Genomic DNA, 24,812 nt, shown 5'->3' with positions numbered 1-24,812 from the left:
CAAACTTGAATTTTAACTCATCAATTCAATGCGAAGCTTAAGCATAGAAAGTATAAATTTCAATTAAATTTAATAACTTTGGTATTAAAAAAAAAAAGAGCTGAAAACTTGATAAGATATAATTAAATTTTTTATTGAGATTTGTAGGGCATAACCCCAAAGGGAGCCCTTCCAAAAATTCTCAACGGCCAAAGGAAGAACCCAAGCCGAAGAGGGGGTTTGGAAATAGTTTTCAACCAGCAATAGACGCGCCTCGGTTAGAACCTCACTAGCTGCGTCATTGCCCCAAGCGCAAAGATAATTGTCAATGTCATTGAGATCGAATTTTATAGCCTCATTTCTGGACTCTATGACTCCACATGAGCGATGTGGGATACTATTGGTTGGATTAGTATAATAAAATCTAACTTCTGAAATGGTGAAAGTGGAAACCATACAGCTTCACATTAGTTTTAAATTATTTCACTTGATGAACTTAGCATTAGTTACTTAGCTTAATAAGTGCATAGGGGTCGTTTGATTGTTAGATACGAATAGGGTTATTTATGTATTAAAATTAGCATAATTAATACTCATCACGTTTGATTTTTAGCATATTAAGTAAGGTGTATGGTTATCATTTTACAACCCAAATAAACAAAGTGTGTATAATTTATGAATCAATTCATGTATTATATTATGCATGGCCATAAAAGATGGAATAACTAATACATAAATAAATAAAACTTAATACATAATCAAGATATTTCATGTAGACACTCGAACTAAGTCATATTTCAATTGAACACATCAATTCCTAATAAAGTGTTTTAATTAGATATTTTCAGTTCAAATTTCACAAGAAAATTGCCCCTATTTTTATTCGACTATTAAACAGTTAAGTTAACCACATAAAATATCTATCACTTTTAATCAACTAACCTTAACATAATCAATCTCTACATTATTAATATTAATACCTACCCAACTCTAAAAAAAACTTGGGAACTAGTGTTTGGTCATATAACTTGCCATTACTTGACAAATATATTTAGCAAACATCCCAAGTTCTCAAGTTCTAGAAAATTTAAAAATTGGAATTTTTTAAAAATTAGGGAAAAATTGGAAATTTTTAAAAATATATTTGGGAATTTTTAAAAAAAAACTTGGGAACTAGTATTTGAAATTTTTTAAAAATTACCCAAAACTTTTATATTTTTATAAAAATACTCATCATCTATTAATCCCAATTAATATCTATCTACAACCAACTTCATTAAAAAGAATAACTTATTTTTAATGGGTTAGAATTAACCCGAATCAATGACAAGTTTGAGTGTGTGATTATTTTATTTTTCTAGCCCATATTGTTATTTTTGTTGTTATTGATCGTCATCAATTATGTTATAGGGTTATTTTTTAACCGAACATGTTCTAAAATGATAATACAAACTTATGGATAATTTTAATAATTTTTATAACTTATGGATATAAATCATATTTTCCCCAAAATATATGGTCAAGCGCATGGTGAAACTTAGGGGTGTTCATGTTTCGATTTGGATCGGTTATTGGTTAAAACCAAAACCAAACCAATTTAATAAGTTTTCAAATTTCTAAACCAAATTAAAAAAATAACTGTCGGTTTGGTTCGGTTTAGTTCAATTTTTTTGGTTTTTTCGGTTTGAAAATAATAGATTTGTTGAAATCATTCGCATCCCGATAAACACAAACACCTAGTACATGAACAATCCACAGTAGCATCCACATGAAAGCTATTGTGGATTCAATTAAGTAATTAAGCAATATTAGAGTTATTATTACACAAAAAAAGTGGTTTGTTTAGTTAAGCAATACTAAAGTCATCATACACCAAAGATCAAAACATCAAATCTCTATAGAAAAAAAATAACTCAAGCTCAACAATTGAGGAACCACCCGGAGGAGGGGTACAAGAGACTTATATACCAAAATTTAAATGTTGGGATTGAGAAAATGATAAACTTAAAGACTTAAGTTAATTAAAATTTAATAAAATATTTATATTTTATTTATGAATAATATATAATTTCTCGGTTCGGTTCGGTTATTTTTGCGGTTTATTTTTAGTAAAACCAAAATCAAATCAAATAGTATCGGTTTGCAAAATTTAAAATCAAACCTAACCAAATCAAACCAAATATCAATTTTTTTTAATTGGTTTGGTTCGAATTACGGTTAGATTTGATTTTTTAACCATAGTCATGAACAATTCTAGTGAAACTTTACCCAAAAATAACTTATCAAAAATATTTAGAAATTTATGATCAAACGCTAACTAACCAACAACCAATCGACCCGTTAGTATTTTTCTTATCACGTGAAGGCCTTTAAGGAACTAAACATATCGTTTTAACAAAAATGTTTAATTTTAGCTTGGGTCGATAATCATTTTGTAAATTGTTAGAATCACCTTTGGCCTCTGGAGGAATCAATCTTAGAGTAAATGGTTAAAGAGATATTTTAAAGGAAGAATAGTCATTTATTATCCTCTCTATATGTCAAGAGTTGCCCCAAAGTTTATGTAACGTGTCAAGCAACGTCAACCGATTAATATTAGGTGAGTTAATCTATATCTATCTATCTATATTATTATAAAAATACGAATATAACTATTGATTAATCAAAATATTCATTAAAAGTTGATTTACTTATTTGCCCTTTTAAGTTAAAATTTTCTCATTCTAAAAATTACTAAAGGTTATAAATGTAATTTTGTACTAGGACTAAATAAAACATATTTTTATTAAGATTATTTATTGTAGGATACATATTATCCTATTAACACTAGGAGCTTAACATTAAATTTATTTCATGTAAACTATGAGTAGGGAATTTCTACACGTTTAATAATATTGGTCGATCAAAATATTCATTAAATATTGAACGAATTTTATATCCATAAGGAGTAAATATTTAGTAGTTATAACTTTAATTCATTTCAAAGTCCTACATATTTGCATAATAATTATTTAAAGAGAAATAGTAAATGATAATTTTGTCTATTGTAGAAAAATAGTAAATGATAATTTTATCTATTATAGAGTCTTAAAATAAAGACAATATTCAATCAATAATTCAATGAGATACAACCTTCCGTCATTAACCCAATTTTTCTAAATTCAAGATGATTTGAGACCCAACTCCTAGATCCCGGGTCGAATCTCAATTTGAGTGTTGGATCCCCAGTCAGAAATCGAGGTAAGATTCTGGGGTGTCAGAGTTGGATCCCGAGTTAGGTGTCAAGATTGAGTTTCGTGTTGGGAGTTTGAGTTGAATTTCAGATCGAGAGTTGATGTCGGGTCCTAGGTCAAGTATCGGAGTGGGTCTTTAATTGAGCGTTAGAGTCGAGTGTGATTTGGAAGTCGGGTCTCGAATGAAAAGTTGGAATCAGGTCCTATGTCAATAGTAGGGATACTAGGTCAGATTCAGGATCAGATCCCGATTCACTAGACAGATCCAGGGTTTAATGTTGGGTAGGATCTCGAGTCGAAAGTTAGGACGGGTCAGGATTCGAAAGTCGGTGTCTATCTCGTGTCGGATGTTAGGGTCGTATGGGGTTAAATCCTGGTTCAAAAATCAGGTATAGGGTCGAATCTCAGGTCGGAAGCCGAGTCCCGATCCGGAATTCAGATCGGATCCTAACTCAGGAGTTGATGGCGGAAGTGCGGTCCCGAATCAATGTAGGGTGTCAATTGTCACGGTCGAATGTCGGGGTCGAGTTTCGAATCGGGTCTAAAGTCGAATATCGAGATCAGATCTCGAGTCAAAATCGGGTCTCGCTTTGAGTCCTAGAACAAGTGTTGGATCGGAAAATGGGTCGGGAGTCAATGTCAAGTCTTATTTCGGAAGGAGAGTCCTGATTCAGGTGTCGGATGTCGAGGTCGGTTGTCGAGGTCAAGTTCCGAATCGAATCTCGGAATGGGACTCCAAATTAATTATCAAAGTTTTTTTTGTATTATAAAGCACAAATAATAATGTTGTTTGACCAAAATATCCACTAAAAGTTGATTTACTTATTTGCCCTTTTAAGTTAAAATTTCCTCCATCTAAAAAATTATCAACAGTTATAAATGTAATTTTTGTATTAGGAATTAACAAAACATATTTCAATTAGGACTAAGTTTATCGTAGGATACGTATTATCATATTAATACTAGGAGTTTAACATTAAATCTATTTCAAGTAAACTATGACTAGGAACTTTCTACACATTTTATAATATTGGTTGACCAAAATATTCATTAAATATTAAATGATTTTTATATCCTTAATGAGTAAATATTTAATAGTTATAACTTTAATTCATTTCAAAGACTTACATATTTATATGAATAACAATTATTTAAAGAAAATAGTAAATGATAATTTTATCTATTGTAGAAAAATAGTAAATGATAATTTTATCTATTACAGAGTCTTTTAATAAAGGCAAAATGTTCAATCAACAATTTATGAGTCGGGTCTCGAGTTAAAAATCGAGGTAAGATCCTAGGTGGAGTGTCAGGGTTGAGTCTCGAGTTGGGTGTTAGGGTGGGATTTCGTGTTGGGTGTTGGAGTTGGGTTTCAGATTGAGAGTCGAAGTCGGGTCTCAGATCAAGTATCGAAGTGGATCCTTAATCAATCGTCATGATCAAATATCGGGATCGAATCTCGATTTGTAAGTTAGATCTCATGGTCAGATCCTGATTCAAAAGTTGGGTCTCGAATCAAGAGTGGGAGTCGAGTCCTAGGTCGAAAGTCAGGATCGGATCCTCACTCAGAAGTCAGGGTCAGGTATCAGAGTCAAATTCAGGTTTGCAAGTCAGGTCCATGATCTAATATCGGGGTCGGATCTCGAATCGAAAGTCAAAATAGATCAGGAGTCGGAAGTCAAGGTCGAATCTAGTGTCAGTTGTCAGGATCAGGTGGGGTCAGATCCCGATTCGAAAATCGGGTGCAGGATCAAATTTTGGGTTTGAAGTCGGGTCCCAATCTGAGATTTGGATCGGGTCCTAGGTTGAAAGTTGGTGTCAGAAGCCAGTTCTAGGATTAGTGTCGGGTGTTAGGTGTCGATGTTGAGTTTCGAGTCGAATCCAAGGTCGAATGTCGGGATCGGATCTTGATCAGAAGTAGGGTCTCGGGTTGAGTCTTGGGAAGAGTGTAGGATTGGGTCTTTGATCGAAAATCAGGATCAAATCTTGGTTCAAAAGTAAAGTTTCGATTCAGGTGTCAGATGTCGAGGTCAGACGTTGGGTTCGATTCCCGAATTGGGTGTCGGGATGGGACTCTAGATTAGTTATCGAGTTTCTTTTTTATAATTGCTAGGGAGTAACGTGCAAAACACGTTCATAGACACTAATATAATTAAGGCATAATACATAAATAGGACCTTAAACTTGGCTTCAAATTTTAAGTTGGACCTTGAACTTTCATAGTGCACAAGTAGAAACTTTAATTATCCCACGCTTAAACAAAAAATCACTCGACACATGCACCCTAAATGCGTGTAAGGCAAATGCTGTGACATGAATTTATTAGCAATTCAATGACTGCCAACTAATTTATACGTAGATTTTAAAATTAAAAAATAAAATAGTCAACTAATTCACCTTTTCATTCACTATTTTCTCAAAATCGCAAACCTTAGCTATAATTTCTTCGCAAATCAAAGAAAAATTTGTTCAAGATTTGTTCTTTCAGTTTATATTCTTGGATGTTTGCCTTTTCTTCATCAATTTAGTCCAGGTATGATTAGTTTTTTTCTTTTGAAAGTTTATTATTGATACATTGCAGAATCTTTTTGAGAACATGACTATAAATTCGTTCCTTTTTACAACTTTGGTCATATGGGTCATCTTCATTATAGCTTTTTTCCACAATGACAAAAAAATTCGAAGCCATTTCCATTAAAAAAGATCAGAAATGGTGAAAAAAGAGAGAAAAAACAGACTGAGTATAGAATTAGAAAGAAGAGGGAAAAAAATTGAATTTTGATTTGAATAAATAAAGGATATATATATAAAAGGGATCCATTAAGGGCATAAGTGTCATTTCTGCTTCTTTTTTTTTTACTGTTGTTGGCCTCGGATTTTACTCTGGACGCGCTTGAATTGCATCCCTATCACGCGTTATGCCAAGTCGAATTCACATGTTTTTTTTATTAAGAGTGAGCTAGTTAAAGTGCCTACTTGTGCATTATAAAAATTGGAGGTCCAACTTAAAATTTAAAGCCAAATTTAAAATTTTATTTATGTGTTATGCCTAAAATTAAATACTAGTAATCATTTAGGCTGACCCCAAATTGATCTATCAAAAATTTAAATTAATAATGGTCAAAGATAGTGTACACAACAAATTGATGTTCAACATTAGCTAAAGATCCAGCATAAATACTCAATAAGTTAACTCTCTATTCTTTTACAAAGTGCTCTTTCATTTCAGTATATGCTTATAACATTATAACAAGGTCAGGTCACGAGCATTTTACTATCAAGGCAAGAAAATGTTGCACTTACAAGTTACAACTTCCTTTTTTTCAACTCCTAACAAAATATATCTCCATTGATTGTAGGTGGTGAAATTTGAGACGGCTATTTTGATTTTTGATGGTGAAATATATAGATTTGGTATTAATATGGTGGCAATGATAGTGGTTCCATAGTGGTGTTCATTAAAAAAAAAGCAATTGAATAATGTGGAGAATGTTTTTCGAAATTTGACGTGACATCTGATGTGGCAGTAAGATGGCATTGATATGACACGAGTGTAATACACATTCTATTGTGAGAGTGGTGTTATATATCTCAGGAAGTAAATAAATTCACTACTTTGAACACTTTTGCTGAAGTCGAAAAGATAAACATCTACTCAGTATACCAACATTCCTTCTATGCGGATACCCCCTTTTTACTCTCAACCATTGCCAAGAAGAGAAAATGCTCAAGGTTCTATATATTCTTGCTTTATTCATTCATTCATATCCTTTTTGTTTTCAGCCCCGGGTTTCCTTTCCTCTCCAAGCCAATCGATCGCCTTCTTAATTAATTGCGGAATCCGTCTTTTAGCCATCTATCTTTAGCTACGGAGGTCTTATGAGCCATAGAATTGGAAGCTTTTGAATAGTAAAAGTGTGTAATAGATAATCATGATAGTTTAAACATGTAATTGACTTTTTTGAATAAGTTTATAAGTGAATTTATGCCTTTTCCTTAATAAATTATAAGATTGTGGGATAATAATATCATAGAATATGGATTGATGGTTATAAAATTTAAGTTTTAATCCATAATTAGCGGTGTTTCTTTCTTATATATATTGATATATGAGAAGTGTGATAAAATATTGTCCTTCGCATGAAAAAAATAGGGTTAATGTAGTCTATAAGAGAATTAAAAGAGGATAAAAAATTCGTGTGTCCAACTTATTCACAACAAAACAAAGAAATATTCTTGTTGAAAGAAGGTGTTCTTATTAGTGAATCTTCGGCTCAATAACTAGTTTGAAGTTGTTTGAATCATACAACATTGTTAAATTGTTGTATTCTAGAGGGACAAATTCACGCTTTAGTAAATAAGGCACAAGCCTTAGGCCCCCAATTTTGGGGGGCTCCAAATTTTTACCAAAAATAAATTATGTGGTAATTTTTAATATAAAAAAATTATTTATGATAAAAAATATTATATTATTTTATTTCTTTAACCCCATTTAAATAGTAGAAATCAAGAAAATATCATTTTGTCTTCTTATATTTTCACCGCTAACACTCATATTATTTTATTTTTTTTAACTCCTTTTGTATTCTCCTTCTTCAACTTTTTGAAAACTTAGAGTAATAAAAATATGAATCAATAGTTGAAAGTATTGAACAAAGTGAATTACAAAACTCTTTTTTTAGTTCTTCTTAAATTGTCATGCACCAAGCATATTAAGTGAGATATACCAAGTTATTAACTTTTTGAATAAGATTTTATGGTCCTAACTCTTATCTTTATGTAAAATTTGTGTACTTGTTAGTTATAGAATTATGTTAACAATTCATATAACGATTGTTTCAGTGAGAGAATGTTTTTCAATGTTAAATAGATAAAATCTTATCTAAAACTAATAATTGAAAAAAAAATCAAAGAAATTATATAGAAATTATTAAGTAATAATTTGCTTTTAAAAAATGTAAGAAAAAATAAATTTTGAATAAATACATATGAAGTTTTTTTAGACTTTAGGCCTCTATTTGAAATTTCGCTTTAGGTTTCCGATTACGTTGAGCTGTCCCTGGACAAATCAATAGTATTATTGGAGAATGGGCGAAGATTCTACCACAATATAGTCAAATCTCGCTAAAGAGATCAAGATATTTTATTTTTCAACTGTTATTGTATTTTCACGAAGACATAGTACAAAAACATATCCGAAACTTATAATAACAACTATGCCTCAATCACAATAACATATCGAAAGCTAAAATTATTAAAATTTCTAGGAATACAATAGATATACAAGTTCTTCTACTACTCATTCGAATAGTGCGACTTGAGAAACTCTATCTCGAGCTGCAAAGCAGAATTTTTCCTCTTCTCATTCTCAACTTCATTTCTCAACTTATCAATCATCTCAATCAAATTGTCTTTCTTATTCACTTCCACAACATGCTGTTCCCCATGAAAAATGCTAATCAAATTCATTACATTTTGTCTTTGATCATCCAAACTCTTCTTCAGAAACAATAAGCTGGCCAACATTACTTCCCTACTAACACTTTCAACATGAATTTTTCTGTCTCCACTACAATTTATAGCAGCCCCTTCGACCTCAGACGACTGTCGTGAACCTCCCGGTGAACTAATAGTCGATGTATCAGAAAATAATTCCGATACATCGACTTGCTTCACTACATCATCAACATAATTTGGTTTTAGGCTACTAATTTCTTGATCTTTTTCAGTTGGGAAAAGTACTGGATCCAATTCGAACCCGTCTACGTTGAAATTCCACCCACTGATCCTTCGTTGTTTAGAAATTTCTCCGTTTATCGGATCATCATCATCGTCATTATCTCCATCAGATTTCTTTAAGGACAAAAGTCTCTGAATCTTTACTTGTCTAAACCTCTGTTCCACACTTGGCAACCCCTGCAAAACATGCTTAACAAGAAAGTCAGGGCCTTTATTACAGCTTTTAAAGAAAGGATGCTTCAATAGTTTCTCTGCTGATGGCCTTCTGAATGGATCTTGATCAAGACATAATCCTACCATATCCTTAAAACCCTTTGAGAATTTCTTGTAATTCTTGCTGTTCTTAGTTTTCTCATAATCAGAAAACCGAAATCGTTTTGTGATTTTCATGAACAAAGACTTTGAAGGAGGGAGATGAGACAGGGGAGGTCTTCCATGTGCTAATTCAAGAGCAGTAATACCGAAGGACCAAATATCAGCCTTGAAACTGTACCCTGTATGTGAATGTATCACTTCAGGGGCCATCCAATATGGCGTTCCAGCTACATCAGTGAACATTAAACACGAAGATGAGGAAGAAAACGACGATCCATAACCTGAAATTGGCTCAAAAATTGATGCAGAAACTCCAAAATCCGCGAGCTTTATAGTTCCATCAGAATCTATAAGAATGTTCCCTGCTTTAATATCGCGGTGAAGGTGGCCTTGATTGTGAAGGTAGGACAACGCGTTGAGCGTCTCTTTGAGGACTATCGCGATACAGGGCTCTGATAAACCATCAGGGAAAGATGAGGAAATGATGGATTGAAGAGAACCTGCAGACATAAAAGGCATGATAACCCAAAGACAACGATCAACAGTGAAAGAGCAATGTGCTTTAAGGATGTTTGGATGAGAAAGAAGGGACATAGTCTTTGCTTCGCGTCTAATGTTGTCGAGATCAGCTCTTGATTGATCAAGATCAATGGCTTTGATTGCTACGACAGATGAATTCATAGGAAGACAAATGGCTTTGTACACAATGGCACTAACACCTCTACCAATCTCATCAAGAATTCTATAGCATGTTGAGTCTAAAGGATACTGAATTTTTCTCTGCTCTTCTTCATTTTTCTCTTCTTGATTATAAGCCATGAATGTGGGGTTTGTGAGAAACTGTTTTTTTTTGGTTAAGAAAGACTTGAAAGTATGGCAAATTTATGAATGAAAGTTTCTTCAAGAAAGACTGAAAAAGTAAAGGATACAAAGAAGCTTGGAGTGGTTTTCCTGTGAAAGATTTTATTACTCTTTTAAAAGTGTTTTGTGTTTGTGCATGTGAATTTTCAACTGCCTTTCTAATGAGATAGGAAGATTTGGCTTGGCTGTCCAGTTTTGAGACATATAGTTACGTGTTATGAATGTTGAAGCTTCGCTACCAGTCGATTCGTAATACATAAAGGAGTTTGACATTAACCCTACCTTATATATTTATTTTTTTAAAACAAAGTTACGGAGAAAAGAAAATCCTAATGGTGGTTAAACATGTCACTATCTTGCTAAAAACGGTGTGACTCTACAACCAAGGGTCAAAAAAGAAAATCTACAAGGGGAAAGCTAGTAGCATCAAGAGCTGAGTTAGAATATGTTATTCTTGTATCAAAGTTAGCAAATCAGAAATAATAAAGATAAAAATAAAAAATAGCATCCGAATCCATAAAATTTACTGTGGATCCTTAAGAAATTTAATCCCCTCACTATACCCGATGTTATGGATTATTTCATCCCACGATAAAACGGATAAACTATTAAAGAAATAGCGGTACCTCAAACTTCAATAATTTCAGAGAACTCAAAGCCAGCAATAAAATCACACAAAAACTCAACTTTTTTTATAAGAAAATATATGCAGAAGAGGAAGAAATTCGATGTTTTAAAAAATGAGAGAAAAATTCTCTATTTATAGACAACAAAGGATAATGTAAATAGATGATTATTGTGGCTTATCGAAAAGGTCACAACCTTTCAGAAAAGTCGTAACTCTTCAAAAAAGTCGCAACTTTTTGGAAAAGTCACAATCTTTCGGAAAGTCACAACCTTTCAGAATGGTCACAACTCTTTAGAAACGGTCACAACCCTTTAAAAAAATCATAACCACGATAGATGGGCTAAGATTTATGCTCTGCCTTCAAAGAATTGGATAAGCAATTGGCAGATGTCTTATCTTCATTGCATTTTGGGTCTACTCTCATACTTAAACAAGAAAACAAATAATTTTGAGTTTAAACTTAAGTTCATTATTTGTCTAATGACAGTAAAATTGAATGAGTTAAGTTATATACATGGTCGGTGTAAGAAATTTGTATACCATCATATTATATTTACTTGTTGTAGTGGATTGCATGTGTCTTATTTTAATGGAGTTTACCTTTTAGATATTTTTTGGATGGTTTGATATTGTGAAAAATTTCCTTACACGATCGTAATAAAACATTCTTAAAACCTATGCATTATTGCACTATATAAATATGAATGTTCAATGAAAAGCTTTTGTTATAAATGAATTTCCAAATTCTTCTTTTATGGAGAATAGCCCTCCCCGTTCTCTTTTTATTTAGAAGAATTGTGCTCTATTCTCAATATTTTAGTGTATAATTGCACTTACTTACACTGTAAGTTTGGTATGCTTACTCTTGAAGTTCTTCCCCTTATGTAGTAATGAAGTTGGCATGTAAAACGTACAAATTTTAGAGGAAAAAAGATTTGTCACCTTGCTAAAATTGTAAAAGTGGAGTTTTCTACTACTAATAAAAGATTACTAACCAAAACCAGCCCCCTACCCCCCCCCCCCCCCACACCCAAATAAAGAAATTAAAACTGAATTTTGTAGAGAAGATGCTTGATACTACAAACAACAACAACAACCCAGTGAAATCCACAACGTGGGGTCTAGAGAAAAGATGCTTGGTACATTGGAATGGATTTAATTTATATAATTTGCCATAGTAAGGAGCTTTTTATGAATTACACTATCGGTATTGTAAACAACAAATTTTCGAGCCGAGAAAAATAAATAATCAAGATCGGAAAATTGGAGTAACAAAATGTAATATTTGATTTCAAAATGTAGTGCGAGTTACAATCTCTATGATAATCCTCTGATTCTTCAAATAATATGAAACACGTTGAACTTGAATTTGATTTAGAGTCAAGGCCTTGAATAGCTTGATCTTGAATCTTCGTCTTCAAATTTGGATTTGAATTATTCGTCACGAACACTTGTATGGTTATGGCGAACAGTAAATATGAACAAGTAACTTGATCTTGATCTTCTTGATATTTTTCTTCGTTCTTGATCTTGAACTTGAACTTGAATTTGATTACTTGAACTTTGTAGCTTTGTAGAGAATTTGCGGTCTTTGATCCACGAGCTCTCTTCTTGCTTCTTGTTCTTGAAAAAAAACCATTCTCAGAAAAATGAGGACCCCTATTTATAATTGTAGGGAGTGATATGAGGGTGTGATTTGATTGGTTGGTTTGAATTGACCAATCAGATTTCTTTGTTGAAAAGTTTTAATTTGATTGATCAGAACATGTCACATAGACACGTGACATTATTCTAGTGGCTCATTTAATTTGACTTAGATTGCCACATAACTTTGACATGCGGCATGATTTTAGTGGCTTATTTAATTTGACTTGGATTGCCACCTAACTTTGACATATGACATGATTTTAGTGGCTTATTTAATTTGACTTGGATTGCCACCTAACTTTGGCACATGACGTAATTCTAGTGGCTTATTTAATTTGACTTAGATTGCCATATGACTTTAACATGTGGCATGAAAATAGGCCTCTAGGATGAGATGTTATTGAGCTTAACAAAGTGGAGTCATCTTTATAGCCCAAATCAATTGATTTAGATTTTTAATTAAATTCATATTTATTGGGCTTAAATAATGGCCCAATTTTATTAATCTAAAATATTTATTTGGACTAATATATCTTGAATTTAATATAAATTGAACCATTCTATAAATTTATATTTAATAAATTGTAAATGATTACAAATGCCCCTTGCTTCAAGTCTTGTCGAGATATTTTATCTTTTGAAGACTATGCTTAAAGTATTACTTGTAGGATAATGACATGCCATGTATTTTGAGATGCACCGTGAATTCATACTATATTGATGCACCCCTTCATCATTGTTGGAGTAAGCAAATTAGTTATATCCAATGAGGATTAGGAAAGAGAAAAAGAAAAAAAAATGATTTTGATTTTTTTTGTATGTTTTTTTTGTACGTTTTTTTTTGCACGTTTTTTTTACATTCCAGCCGTTTTTTTAAGGTGTTTACTTGTCATGCAAGATTCCACCACTAATTGGAATCCGCTTAGGAGTCAATTTTGTAGAAGCCTAATTCAAGTTTGAGTCTAGTTATAATAGATGATAATAAACCTTTATAAATAGATGCCTGACCTTCATTATTTTGCAGCAATGTGGCTTGACGATTAGCGCCATGGTACTTTCTTCTTCTCTTTTCTTTGATTTTCAACAACCTTTTTCACATCTTGACATGTCAGTCGTAGAAAATTCATATCTTATTGTAGATACATAGGAATTACAAATGGTTTAATTTTCTAGAAACTAGACTTCTCGATCTACAACATATTCAAAATTGAGAATTTAATACCTTCATGACCGTTCTAGATAATTTTTTTAAAGTTATCTCTAGATTTTGCCATGCTGAAGGTTTCAGATTTGCGTGATTTTATTAAAACTTTTGTATCTTCATGTAGGAACTTCAAAATCACAAGCCGCTTGATTATTCTGAATTTAGACACAAAGTTATACAACATATCCAAAATTTAGATTTAAACTCCTTCAATATCGTTCTAGATAAAAAAAAATCGAAGTTTAACTTCAAATTTTTTCATGCTGAAAGTTTCAGATTTTTGTTGCCTCATAAAATATTTTATATCTTGATGTAGGAACATCATTACCGAAAAGGGTTGAGATTGCTAGAAACTAGACTTCAAGAGCATTATTATCACCAAGAAAATCTTGTCTCAAGTCTAGCCTGGTTAGTCTAGTGTGGCTTCCTCGACTTGACAGGTAATAGTATTTTTTTTTGTGTGTTATCTACCTGCATATTTGGAGGATTTAAAGAGTTCAGGCATACTGTTGAAGAAGCTCATTTTGTTGACTTTGTAGCCATGCATTATTATTATTATTATTATTATTATTATTTCCTTTTTTTTTAATCATTTGAACCAAATGTGTTGCATTGTTGGAAATAATTTCACATCATTCTTGGCAAAGACTTTACATGATTTGTGGTAAAGACTTTACATGATTTGTGGTAAAGACTTTACATCGTCTGAGTCAAAGGCATTCCATAGTCCAAGCCAAAGACTTTACACCATCTGAGGCAAAGACTTTACATGATTTGTGGCGAAGATTTTACACCATTTGAGGCAAAGACTTTACATGATTTGTGGCAAAGACTTTACACCGTTTGAGTCAAAGACATTCCATAGTCCAAGCTAAAGACTTTACACCGTCTAAGACAAAGACTTTACATGATTTGTGGCAAAGACTTTACACCGTCTGAGTCAAAGACATTCCATAGTCCAAGCTAAAGACTTTACACCGTTTGAGGCAAAGACTTTACATGATTTGTGGCAAAGACTTTACATCGTCTGAGTCAAAGGCATTCCATAGTCCAAGCTAAAGACTTTACATCGTCTAAGGCAAAGACTTTACATGATTTGTGGCAAAGACTTTACACCGTCTGAGTCAAAGGTATTCCATTGTTCAAGCTAAAGACTTTACACCGTCTAAGGCAAAGACTTTACATGATTTGTGGCAAAGACTTTACACCGTCTGAGTCAAAGGCATTTCATAGTCCGAGCTAAAGACTTTACACCATTTAAGGCGAAGACTTTACATAATTTATAGCAAAGACTTTACACCGTCTGAGTAAAAGTCATTCCATAGTCCAAGATAAAGACTTTACACCGTCTAAGGCAAAGACTTTACATGATTTGTGGCAAAGACTTTACACCGTCTGAGTCAAAGGCATTTCATAGTCCGAGCTAAAGACTTTACACCATTTAAGGCGAAGACTTTACATAATTTATAGCAAAGACTTTACACCGTCTGAGTCAAAGTCATTCCATAGTCCAAGATAAAGACTTTACACCGTCTAAGGCAAAGACTTTACATGATTTGTGGCAAAAACTTCTGTATAAGGCAAATACTTTACACCGTCTGAGTCAAAGGCATTCCATAGTCCAAGCTAAAGACATTACACCGTCTAAGATAAAGAATTTACATAATTTGTGGTAAAGACTTTACATAATTTGTGGCAAAGACTTTATACTGTTTGAGTCAAAGACATCCCATAGTCCAAGCCAGAGACTTTACACCGTCTAAGGCAAAGACTTTACCTGATTTGTAAAGACTTTCCACTATCTAGATCAGACATAGATTTTGCTCAAAGAATATAATCGTTCATTTTTTAGATTCATTACCATGATTATTGAATTACTAATTTAAGTGCTAACACTTTTTTTTATAGATTGAATCATGGTTTACTTTAGAGATTTAACTTCTTCTTCTTTAGAGTTGCGATACCTTTTGTGTTTCGATAGTATAAGAGATATATCATTGTACGAGAGCACCAAGCTAGGAGAGACTTAATTTATCAGAAACCAACCTTCTTAATCTAAAACATATCCAAAATGTATAGCTCAAGTCCCTCAGGATCGTTCTAAACAAACTTCAAAAATGAACTTCACATGAAGGAAAGCTGACAGATTCATATTCACATGATCTTATTAAAAAATACTCATATCTCAGCGTAGAGAAGCCGAAAAGAAGGTTCATAGAACTACACTGTGTACAATAATTACAGCTAATAGCTTTATGGATTTGTATAAATACTTCTTTGAAGTCAATTAAAATTCTATCTTAATTGGCCTTCTCTAATTCACACGTTATATGACAATCTACGAAAATATTGTGATGCTCAAATAATGGTGTGCCCCATTTTTTTTGAACTTATGAGACTAAAATTAGGATGTAACTCATGGACTATGGTGGAGAGGGTCAATATAGACTATGAGTTCTTTGGATACTCATGCGACTGAACTCAGAATGTAATTCTAAGCGCCTACGTACCTCAGTGAAGAGGATCAAGTCATAACATAGTTCTAAGAGAATGATTTTTTTTTCATTTTTTTGTCCTAACTTTTGCCTAGGCCGCCTCTTTCGAGATTATCAACCTAGCGGATATTTTTTTTTGGGTGCCGTGCACAGTTTATACTCTTGTGGGCCAAGAGTAACATGCAGTTTATACTCGTACCTTAAGGAGTGTGTTTGTTTTTTCAGGGATAGTATCTCTTTATGAACTTTCCGTTAATGGGGTCAATGCGCAATCCTTCTAAGTCAACTAGTTTGTAAGTACCACTTGAGTATACTTCTTGTACCACATATGGTCCATCCCATTTAGCGGAGAACTTTCTTCCAGACCGATGAGAAGTAATAATGGGCCTTCTTACAACAAGAACTTGATTATCCACTTGGAAGCATCTAAGATGAACCTTCTTATTAAAAGATCGAGCTAGACGAGCTTGATAACATTCCAAACTTTATTGGGCCTCTAGTCTTTTTTCATCAAGAGCCTCCAATTCTTCAAGGCGTAACCGAGCATTTTCTTCATCAGTGAGCCCTTCTTGAATGGCAAGGCGCAATGATGGCATTTGACGTTCAAGTGGAAGAACTGCTTCAACTCCATAAACAAGAGAATAGGGAGTCGCTTGTGTTGGCGTGCGATACGTAGTCCTATATGCCCAAAGAGCCTCTTCCATTCTTTCATGCCAATCTCTCTTAGACTTGGAAATAACTTTTTTCAACAAGTTGCAGAGTGTCTTGTTAAATGCTTCAGCGAGACCATTAGCAGCCGCATAATACATAGATGAATTGTGTTGCTTGAAGCCAAAAAGATCACATATCTTCGTCATTAACTTGTTATCAAATGGCTTGCCATTATCTGTCAATATGTATCAAGGAATATCAAAACGGTAGATAATATTGACTCGAATGAAGTTGGCGACATTCTCTTTCCTTACTTCTCTAAGAGAAACAACTTCTGCTCATTTTGAGAAGTAGTCAGTTGTAGCCAGGATGTACAAATGTCCACCAGAGGACTTAGGCAATGGTCCAACAATATCCAAACCCCAAGCTTCAAATGGCCATGAGGCAATAGTTGGGTGCAATACTTCTGGGGGTTAATGTATAAAATTCGCATGGAATTGGCAAGCTTTACATCTTCGGACGTAATCCAAGCAATCTTTCACCATGGTTTGCCAGTAATATCCCATCCTTTTTATGTGAAAATAAAGTTTTGGCCCAGATTGATGCGCTCCATATACTCCAGAATGTGCTTCTTGCATAGCTTGAGTAGATTCATCTGCCCCCAAATATCGTAAGAGAACTCCATCGAATGACCGCCTGTAAAGTATATTTTTATAATAAAGAAAATGAGGGGCTCGTCGTCGGATTTCTGTTCTTCTATGAAGGTTTTCTGGTAATATTCCATAACACAAATAATCTATTATTGGTTGTCGCCAATCGTCAATTTCAGCTTCCGAAGTGGCAGTAACTTGTCGAAATTCTTCTTCATGCTCATCTGGAGGCGGAGTTATCCATCTTTGGCAAACCACAACTTGCATTTCATCAGGAGATACTAATGCAGAAGCTAAAGCTGCCAATGCATCAGCCTTTTTATTTTTCTTTCTTGGGACATGTTGAATAGTCACCTCTCCAAGCCACCCTATCATCTTTTGAGCGTAATTGCAGTATGGGATTAACTCAGGCTTCTTTACTTCATAATTACCCAAGACTTGATTGATCACTAACTTGAAATCCCCAAAAACTTGTAGTTGCAATTGTTTCATATCAATGGCCATCTCAAGCCCAAGTAAGAGTGCTTGATATTCAGCAACATTATTGGAGCAGTTTTGTGTTAGAGTGAAGGAGTATGGCAAAACTTCTCCATGGAAAGTGACAAATACCACTCCAGCACCGGCTCCTTCACGATGTGCAGCACTATCAAAATACATCTTTTAAGGTAGCTGAATTTCCACTAGCATTGCGTCTTCATCAGGTAATTCATCAGATAACTCCCAATCATTCGGAATTGAATGATTGGCCAAGAAATCTTCTAGCACTTGTCCTTTTACTGCCTTCTGAGATATATACACAATTTCAAATTGTTGAAACTGGAGGTACCACCTTGCTAGTCTATCACTTAAGACAGGCTTGGACATGACTTGATAGGATTTGCTTTAGAGACAAGTTGCACAATATGAGCTTGGAAGTAATGCTTCATCTTCTAAAGTGCCAGACATAACTTCTCAATAGGTGAATACTTGATCTCGTTTTGTGTCATCATCCTACTCAAGTAATATAGGGCATTTTCTTTCCCTTCATCATTTTCTTATGCGAGAAGTGCTCCTACTGACCTTTCTTGTGCTGCAATGTATAAAATCAATGGTTTTCCAGGTATAGGAGCTACAAGTACTGGAGGTTTCATTAGATAAGACTTTATGTTCTCAAAAGCATTGGTACAAGCTTGGTCCCATTCAAAAGGAACATCTTTCTTCATAAGGTGACTAAATGGTTGTCATCTCTCAGCCAGATTTGAGATAAACCTCCTAAGATATGTTAATTTTCCTTGTAAGCTTTTCAACTCATGAATATTTTTTGGCTCAGGCATCTTCAAAATAGCATCTATCTTATCTTGGTCAATCTCGATTCCTCGTTGTCGAACAATAAAACCGAGAAACTTTCCCGAAGTAACTCCAAAGGCACATTTTAAAGGGTTCATTTTGAGTTGATATCTTCGAAGTCGTTCAAACACCATTCTCAAATCTTGAAAGTGGTCATAACTCTTTTTTGATTTCACCACTAAGTCATCGACATAACACTCAACATTTTTATGAAGCATGTCATCAAAAATATTTTGCATGGCTCGTTGATAAGTGGCTTTAGCATTTTTTAAACGAAAGGCATTACTTTGTAGCAATATATACCTTTAGGAGAGCGAAATGCAGTAAGTTCTTCATCCCTTGGTGCCATGCGAATTTGATTGTATCCAGATAAACCATCCATGAAAGACATTGTCGCGTATCCAGTTGTAGCATCAATCATAAGCTCAGGGATTGGAAGAGGAAATTCATCCTTAGGGCATGCATTATTAAGATCTCTAAAGTCAACACAAACTCGTATTTGGCCATTCTTCTTTCTTACAAGTACAATGCTTGAAATCCATGTAGGATATTTGACTTCACGAATGAAATATGCTTCAATGAGCTTGTTAACTTCAGTTTCGATCAAAGGAACCAGTTCAGGTCTAAAGCGACGTTGCACTTGTTTAACAGGACGAGTGCCTCATTTCATAGTAGGACGATGAACTGCAACTTTAGGGTCTAATCCTGACATTTCTTTGTAACTCCAAGCAAATACATCCCTAAATTCCATAAGCAGCTTAATATATTTCTTCTCTTCATTGTCATCCAGTGAAGCACTTACATATGTAGGCCTTATATCATCATCAACCCCAAGATTTACTTCCTTCAATGCATCAACAGTATTCTTTATTCTTTCCTCGAGTTTAGGTGGCGCATCTTCAGCATCCTCATCTTTTAGAGGATCACCATCATTAAAAGATATGTGATTTGATGATCCCACACTTTCTTCATCTTCATCTCTCTCCCTAATGTGAACTATGGTATGAGTTCTTGCTCTCAGTACATTTCCACATGAAACTACAAGTTTTGTTTCTCGCCTCATTCTAGAAGGGATCAAACTAGGCCAATTCTTGGGTGAATTATGCTCCTGAGCATGTACCCGTTCTTCCATTGTTCTATAATTTCCTTGACACTTGTATTTCCTCTTCATTGGTCCCAATCGATCAAACACTAAAGTTTTTGGAGTTGATTCTATTAGCCGATCAAATGCAGAAACGTTAGGAGTCATGCCACTAAGTCGATCAAATACAGAAGGCTTCTTGTTGAACATCATTGGTTCTTCCTCAGGGGTAATGTAGTTGATGCTCATCTTTTTTATAGAGATTCGGACTGGTGATGGTTGTTTGTAACCCAAGCCTTCGCACGATTGCTTGACATCATACCCTCTCTCTATCATCATCCTTTGAGTTGGATTTAGGCCATGATTTGCCCTTTCAATAACTTCATTTGGAAGCTTCCCTACTTTAGCAGCTTCATTGGGATTGTATCCCACTTTCACCAACAACTTATATGCATTCGGGTCAAAAACCCTATTATTTAGTTTTATTAATAAATTGCATGAACTTCTTCCACTTCTGAATCCCAAACAATTCGATTAGGGGTCAGTACACTAAGATTTAAGGTCATTTCTTCAAATCGCTCTCTGGTAGTGTAATGGAAGCATCGGGTAGGATGGGAGCTCTGGTTTTGTGCCGTAGAGAGGGGGAGGCATGAGTCGATACGTTCATGTAGGGCGCATAGCGGTTTGTATGCTTTTTAGGAAGTGATTCATGTGAATCATGATTCGATGGTCTGAAAAATCCTTGTATCATTTTTGAAGGTGATTTGATTGCATCAATTTGCTTGATAGGGAATGTCAACTTGCTACTCTGCAACTCAGAGGGTGGGATCTTGACTTTGTTTGTCTTTGGTACATAGTGAGAAATATGAATCATTCTCTTACTTGAAGATGCCTCACTTATCTTAAGTACTTTACTCATGTCTGAAAGCATTTTAGTCTTTTCAATCATGACCCTCACATTATCAGGTGCTACATCAACCTTTTTTTGTAATGTCAGCAGGTATCGCATTATCAACTTTGACTACTTTAAGTAGAATTTTGCACCAGCAAAGTGCGCTTCTGTCTCGGTGAAAGGTTCATCATCAACACCTAGAACCCCATCTTCAAAGTATTTGAAACATAGATGGTAGGTAGACGACACCACTTTGTTCTCATGTATCCATGGCCTTCCTAACAAGATATTATACGAGGTCTTTGAGTCAATAACATGCATCCATGCACTTGAACGCATATCTCCCATCGTTATATCTAATTTGACAGCACCAATGGCTCTCTGCCCCCTTGGTTAAATCCTTGAATCATTAGACGACTTTCAGACAATTCATTTATCGGGATTTCCAGTTCCTTCACAGTACGAATAGGGAGAATATTGATCCCAGATCCATCATCCACTATGATCCTATTTACTTTATGTCCAAGCACAAAACCTACCATATATAAAGGATGATTATGCAACACTTCACCAATAAAAGATCATCATTAGTGAATGTAAACTTCGCATCACAAACGTCCACTTCTTCAGAGTAAGGCTTTATAGGGCCTTCATGTGATGGAGGTAATGATGGTGATGAGCTTTCTCCCATTGTCTCTTCTCTATCAATGTTACAACACGAGGCGTTGGTGTCACGATGAAAAATCTTTTTACGAAACCAACTTGGCAAGAATTCCTCTAATGTCACCGGAGGACGTTGCTTTTGATAGTAATTTCTCCCAACTCTTGACTTCTTCACATTCTTCTCTACCCTTTGAGTTTTAGGTAGTTTTTTCATCTTTGCTATAGTCACTTGCTTACTTGGTTCTCTTTGCAAGCTCGTTTTACAACGTCTTCATCATGTCACTAAAATCCATCCTTCATCATCAGTATAAGCACCGCAAGATTGGTTTTCCTCTAGAGGTTTATCTTCCCTTATTACTTCATTCATCAAAGGAACAAGCAATGATGCGTTAACATCTATTGGTTTGAAGTCACCAAATTTAATCATCTTTGGTGGGATATGGCTAGGTCATCACCACTATCATGTATTTCGATAAAGTTGCAAAGAACTATGGGGTCGAGTGAACCAAAAGTGACAGAGACTTGATTTGAACTCTCCTTCTCATCTTCAAGCAATATCTTTCCTTTACGGGCCAAGTCCATGATCGTTTCCTTAAAGATAAAACACTTTTCGATAGGATGACCCATTAAACGGTGATATTTGCAGTAAGTTGGATCATTAGTCCTCCTAGCCTCATCTAGACGCTTCATTTTAGGTAGTTTAAAGAGTTTTAACACCAGAAGCTCTTCAAAAATTGCTGGAACATCTGAGTCCAAGAAAGGATACTCTTTTGCCTGCATTTCCTTCAAAGTCAGCTTTTTACCAGCGTTATTCTAAAAAATCGTGGTCTTCACCCTTTGATTCTTGCTTAGATTTGTAGCCACTTTCAAAGGTACGACATTAACATTCATCGACTCCTTATTTTCAAACCTAGGTGCCGATTTTCCTCCTCTCTTTACCTCCATTTTGTCTTTTCCCTTGCGAGGCACATAAATAAGTGGTCCTTCAATCCCGCTTACAGACATGCTCAATTCTATATCATGAGCACGTGTGGCTAGTTCCTCAAATAATTTGGATTTAATACCCTATAGGATATAACGAAGTCCCCAACGCATCTTGAATACACATTTCTATTCCAGAAGTTTCACTAAGCCTATCCTTACAATTGAGGCTTGTATTTCAACATCGGTTGATGAACTCAATGACGGGTTTATCTTCCCATTGACGTGTATTTGTGAGTTCAACCATGCTCACAGTATGCTTTGTGCTATAGAAACGATTAAGAAATTCATGCTCAAGTTGTTCCCAACTATCAATAGAGCTTGCATCGAGATCCGTATACCAGTTCAAGGCATTTCCTTATAAGGAGCGCACAAATTGCTTGACCAGATAATCTCCATATGTTCCAGCACTATTGCAAGTTTCAACAAAATGGGCAATGTGTTACTTTGGATTTCCCTTTCCGTCAAATTGTTGAAATTTTGGAGGTTGATAACCTGTAGGCATCTTCAAAATATCGATTCTTGAAGTGTATGACTTTGCATACGTAAATGATGACTTTGAAGACACATCATACTTATCTTTGATGGTTCTCATAATGAAGTCCTTCAGTTGATGAATGGGAATTCCTCCTTCAGTAGATACTTGCATCTCATCTCCTACATTTATTTGCTTTGTAACTGAATCTCCCTTTTCTTGTATCATTGGATGTTTTCCAGGTGCATGACTTGAGTCCCTTTCCATAACGTTCTCAACTCTGTCCGTCAACTTGACAATTCGATTATCTTGATCTTGCACATATTTTGTTAGACCTTCAGTTGCCTTTGTCAAACTTGCCAGTTGTTCTTCAACAGTTGAGGTGTTAGTCATCATCACTTGGATGTCCGTTATGAATGATGGAGCAAAGCATGGATTTTCCCTCAAACTAAAATTTGTCTGAAACAAGTTACGTGAAGTGACTGGGGCAGATCTAGTAATCAGGACATCATCTTCATCTTGAATAGTGCAATTTCTTGTGTTAAAAGGACTAAGTCGAGCCAACGTTCTTTCAACAATATCAACTATATTCTCTCCTTTTTCTAATTCATTCGGAAAGAATCTTGCCCCCTTTGAAGATGAAGGATCAAAAACAGGAACCGATGCGGACGACACTTGGAGTGCTTGTTGTCCTAGCAAGTTTGCTCTGTTCCTAGTGATGGGTCCCAAACTTCTCATAGTCGCATCCAGTATGTTCTCCACCTCAGAGGAGAACTTGGAATCAGTAGCCTTAGAATTAATAGCCCTGGAGTCAAACTTCTTAGATGCCATTTTAAGTATTCTTGATGTTTGATGATCGATGTAAAGAGATGAGAGGTAGAAATTGTCCCACTGGGCGTGCCAAAATTTGTAAACAACAAATTTTCGAGCCGAGAAAAATAAATAATCAAGATCAGAAAATTAGAGTAACAAAGTGTAATAGTTGATTTCAAAATATAGTGCGGGTTACAATCTCTATGATAATCCTCTGATTCTTCAAATAATATGAAACACGTTGAACTTGAATTTGATTTAGAGTCAAGGGCTTGAATAGCTTGATCTTGAATCTTCGTCTTCAAATTTGGATTTGAATTATTCGTCACGAACACTTGTATGGTTATGACGAATAGTAAATGTGAACAAGTAACTTGATTTTGATCTTCTTGATATTCTTCTTCGTTCTTGATCTTGAGCTTGAACTTGAATTTGATTACTTGAACTTTGTAGCTTTGTAGAGAATTTGCGGTCTTTGATCCACGAGCTCTCTTCTTGCTTCTTGTTCTTGAAAAAAACCCTTCTCAGAATAATGAGGACCCCTATTTATAGTTGTAGGGAGTGGTATGAGGGTGTGATTTGATTGGTTGGTTTGAATTGACCAATCAGATTTTTTTGTTGAAGAGTTTTAATTTGATTGGTCAGAACATGTCACATAGACATGTGGCATGATTTTAGTGGCTCATTTAATTTGACTTGGATTGCCACTTAACTTTGACATGTGGCATGATTTTAGTGGCTTATTTAATTTGACTTGGATTGCCACCTAACTTTGACACATGACGTAATTCTAGTGGCTTATTTAATTTGACTTGGATTGCCACATGACTTTGACACATGACGTAATTCTAGTGGATCATCTTTATAGTCCAAATCAATGGATTTAGATTTTTAATTAAATCCACATTTATTGGGCTTAAATAATTGACCCAATTTTATTAATCTAAAATATTTATTTGGACTAATATATCTTGAATTTAATATAAATTGAACCATTCTACAAATTTATATTTAATAAATTGTAAATGATTACAGGTATATTTTAAATTATGGATGTAAGTAGTAGATTTGAATTATTTTGCAGGTTTTTAATCTATTTTTTTGAATGTTATGTGTAGTTATCTTTTATATGATCTAATATATATATAAAAAAAAAATTGTTCAAGAAGGCCGCGACAT

General features: G+C 34.4%; 1 protein-coding gene and 1 non-coding gene across 2 annotated transcripts; both read right to left on the bottom strand.

Moving 5' to 3' along the window:
* Positions 1 to 147: 147 nt before the first annotated feature.
* Positions 148 to 299, bottom strand: LOC129901897 (U4 spliceosomal RNA). Its single transcript, XR_008769984.1, has one exon. It is a non-coding gene; the product is annotated as a U4 spliceosomal RNA (small nuclear RNA).
* An 8,028-nt stretch (positions 300 to 8,327) lies between these two features.
* LOC129899531 (serine/threonine-protein kinase BLUS1) lies at positions 8,328 to 10,267 on the bottom strand. Its single transcript, XM_055974533.1, has one exon. It carries the CDS (start codon positions 10,083 to 10,085, stop codon positions 8,508 to 8,510), a length of 1,578 nt encoding a protein of 525 aa, XP_055830508.1. The 5' UTR covers positions 10,086 to 10,267; the 3' UTR covers positions 8,328 to 8,507.
* Positions 10,268 to 24,812: the final 14,545 nt, after the last annotated feature.

This window comes from Solanum dulcamara, chromosome 8 (assembly GCF_947179165.1).
Source record: "Solanum dulcamara chromosome 8, daSolDulc1.2, whole genome shotgun sequence".
In the NCBI taxonomy this organism is placed as follows: Eukaryota; Viridiplantae; Streptophyta; class Magnoliopsida; order Solanales; family Solanaceae; genus Solanum; species Solanum dulcamara.
This window is presented reverse-complemented; position numbering and strand designations above follow the sequence as displayed.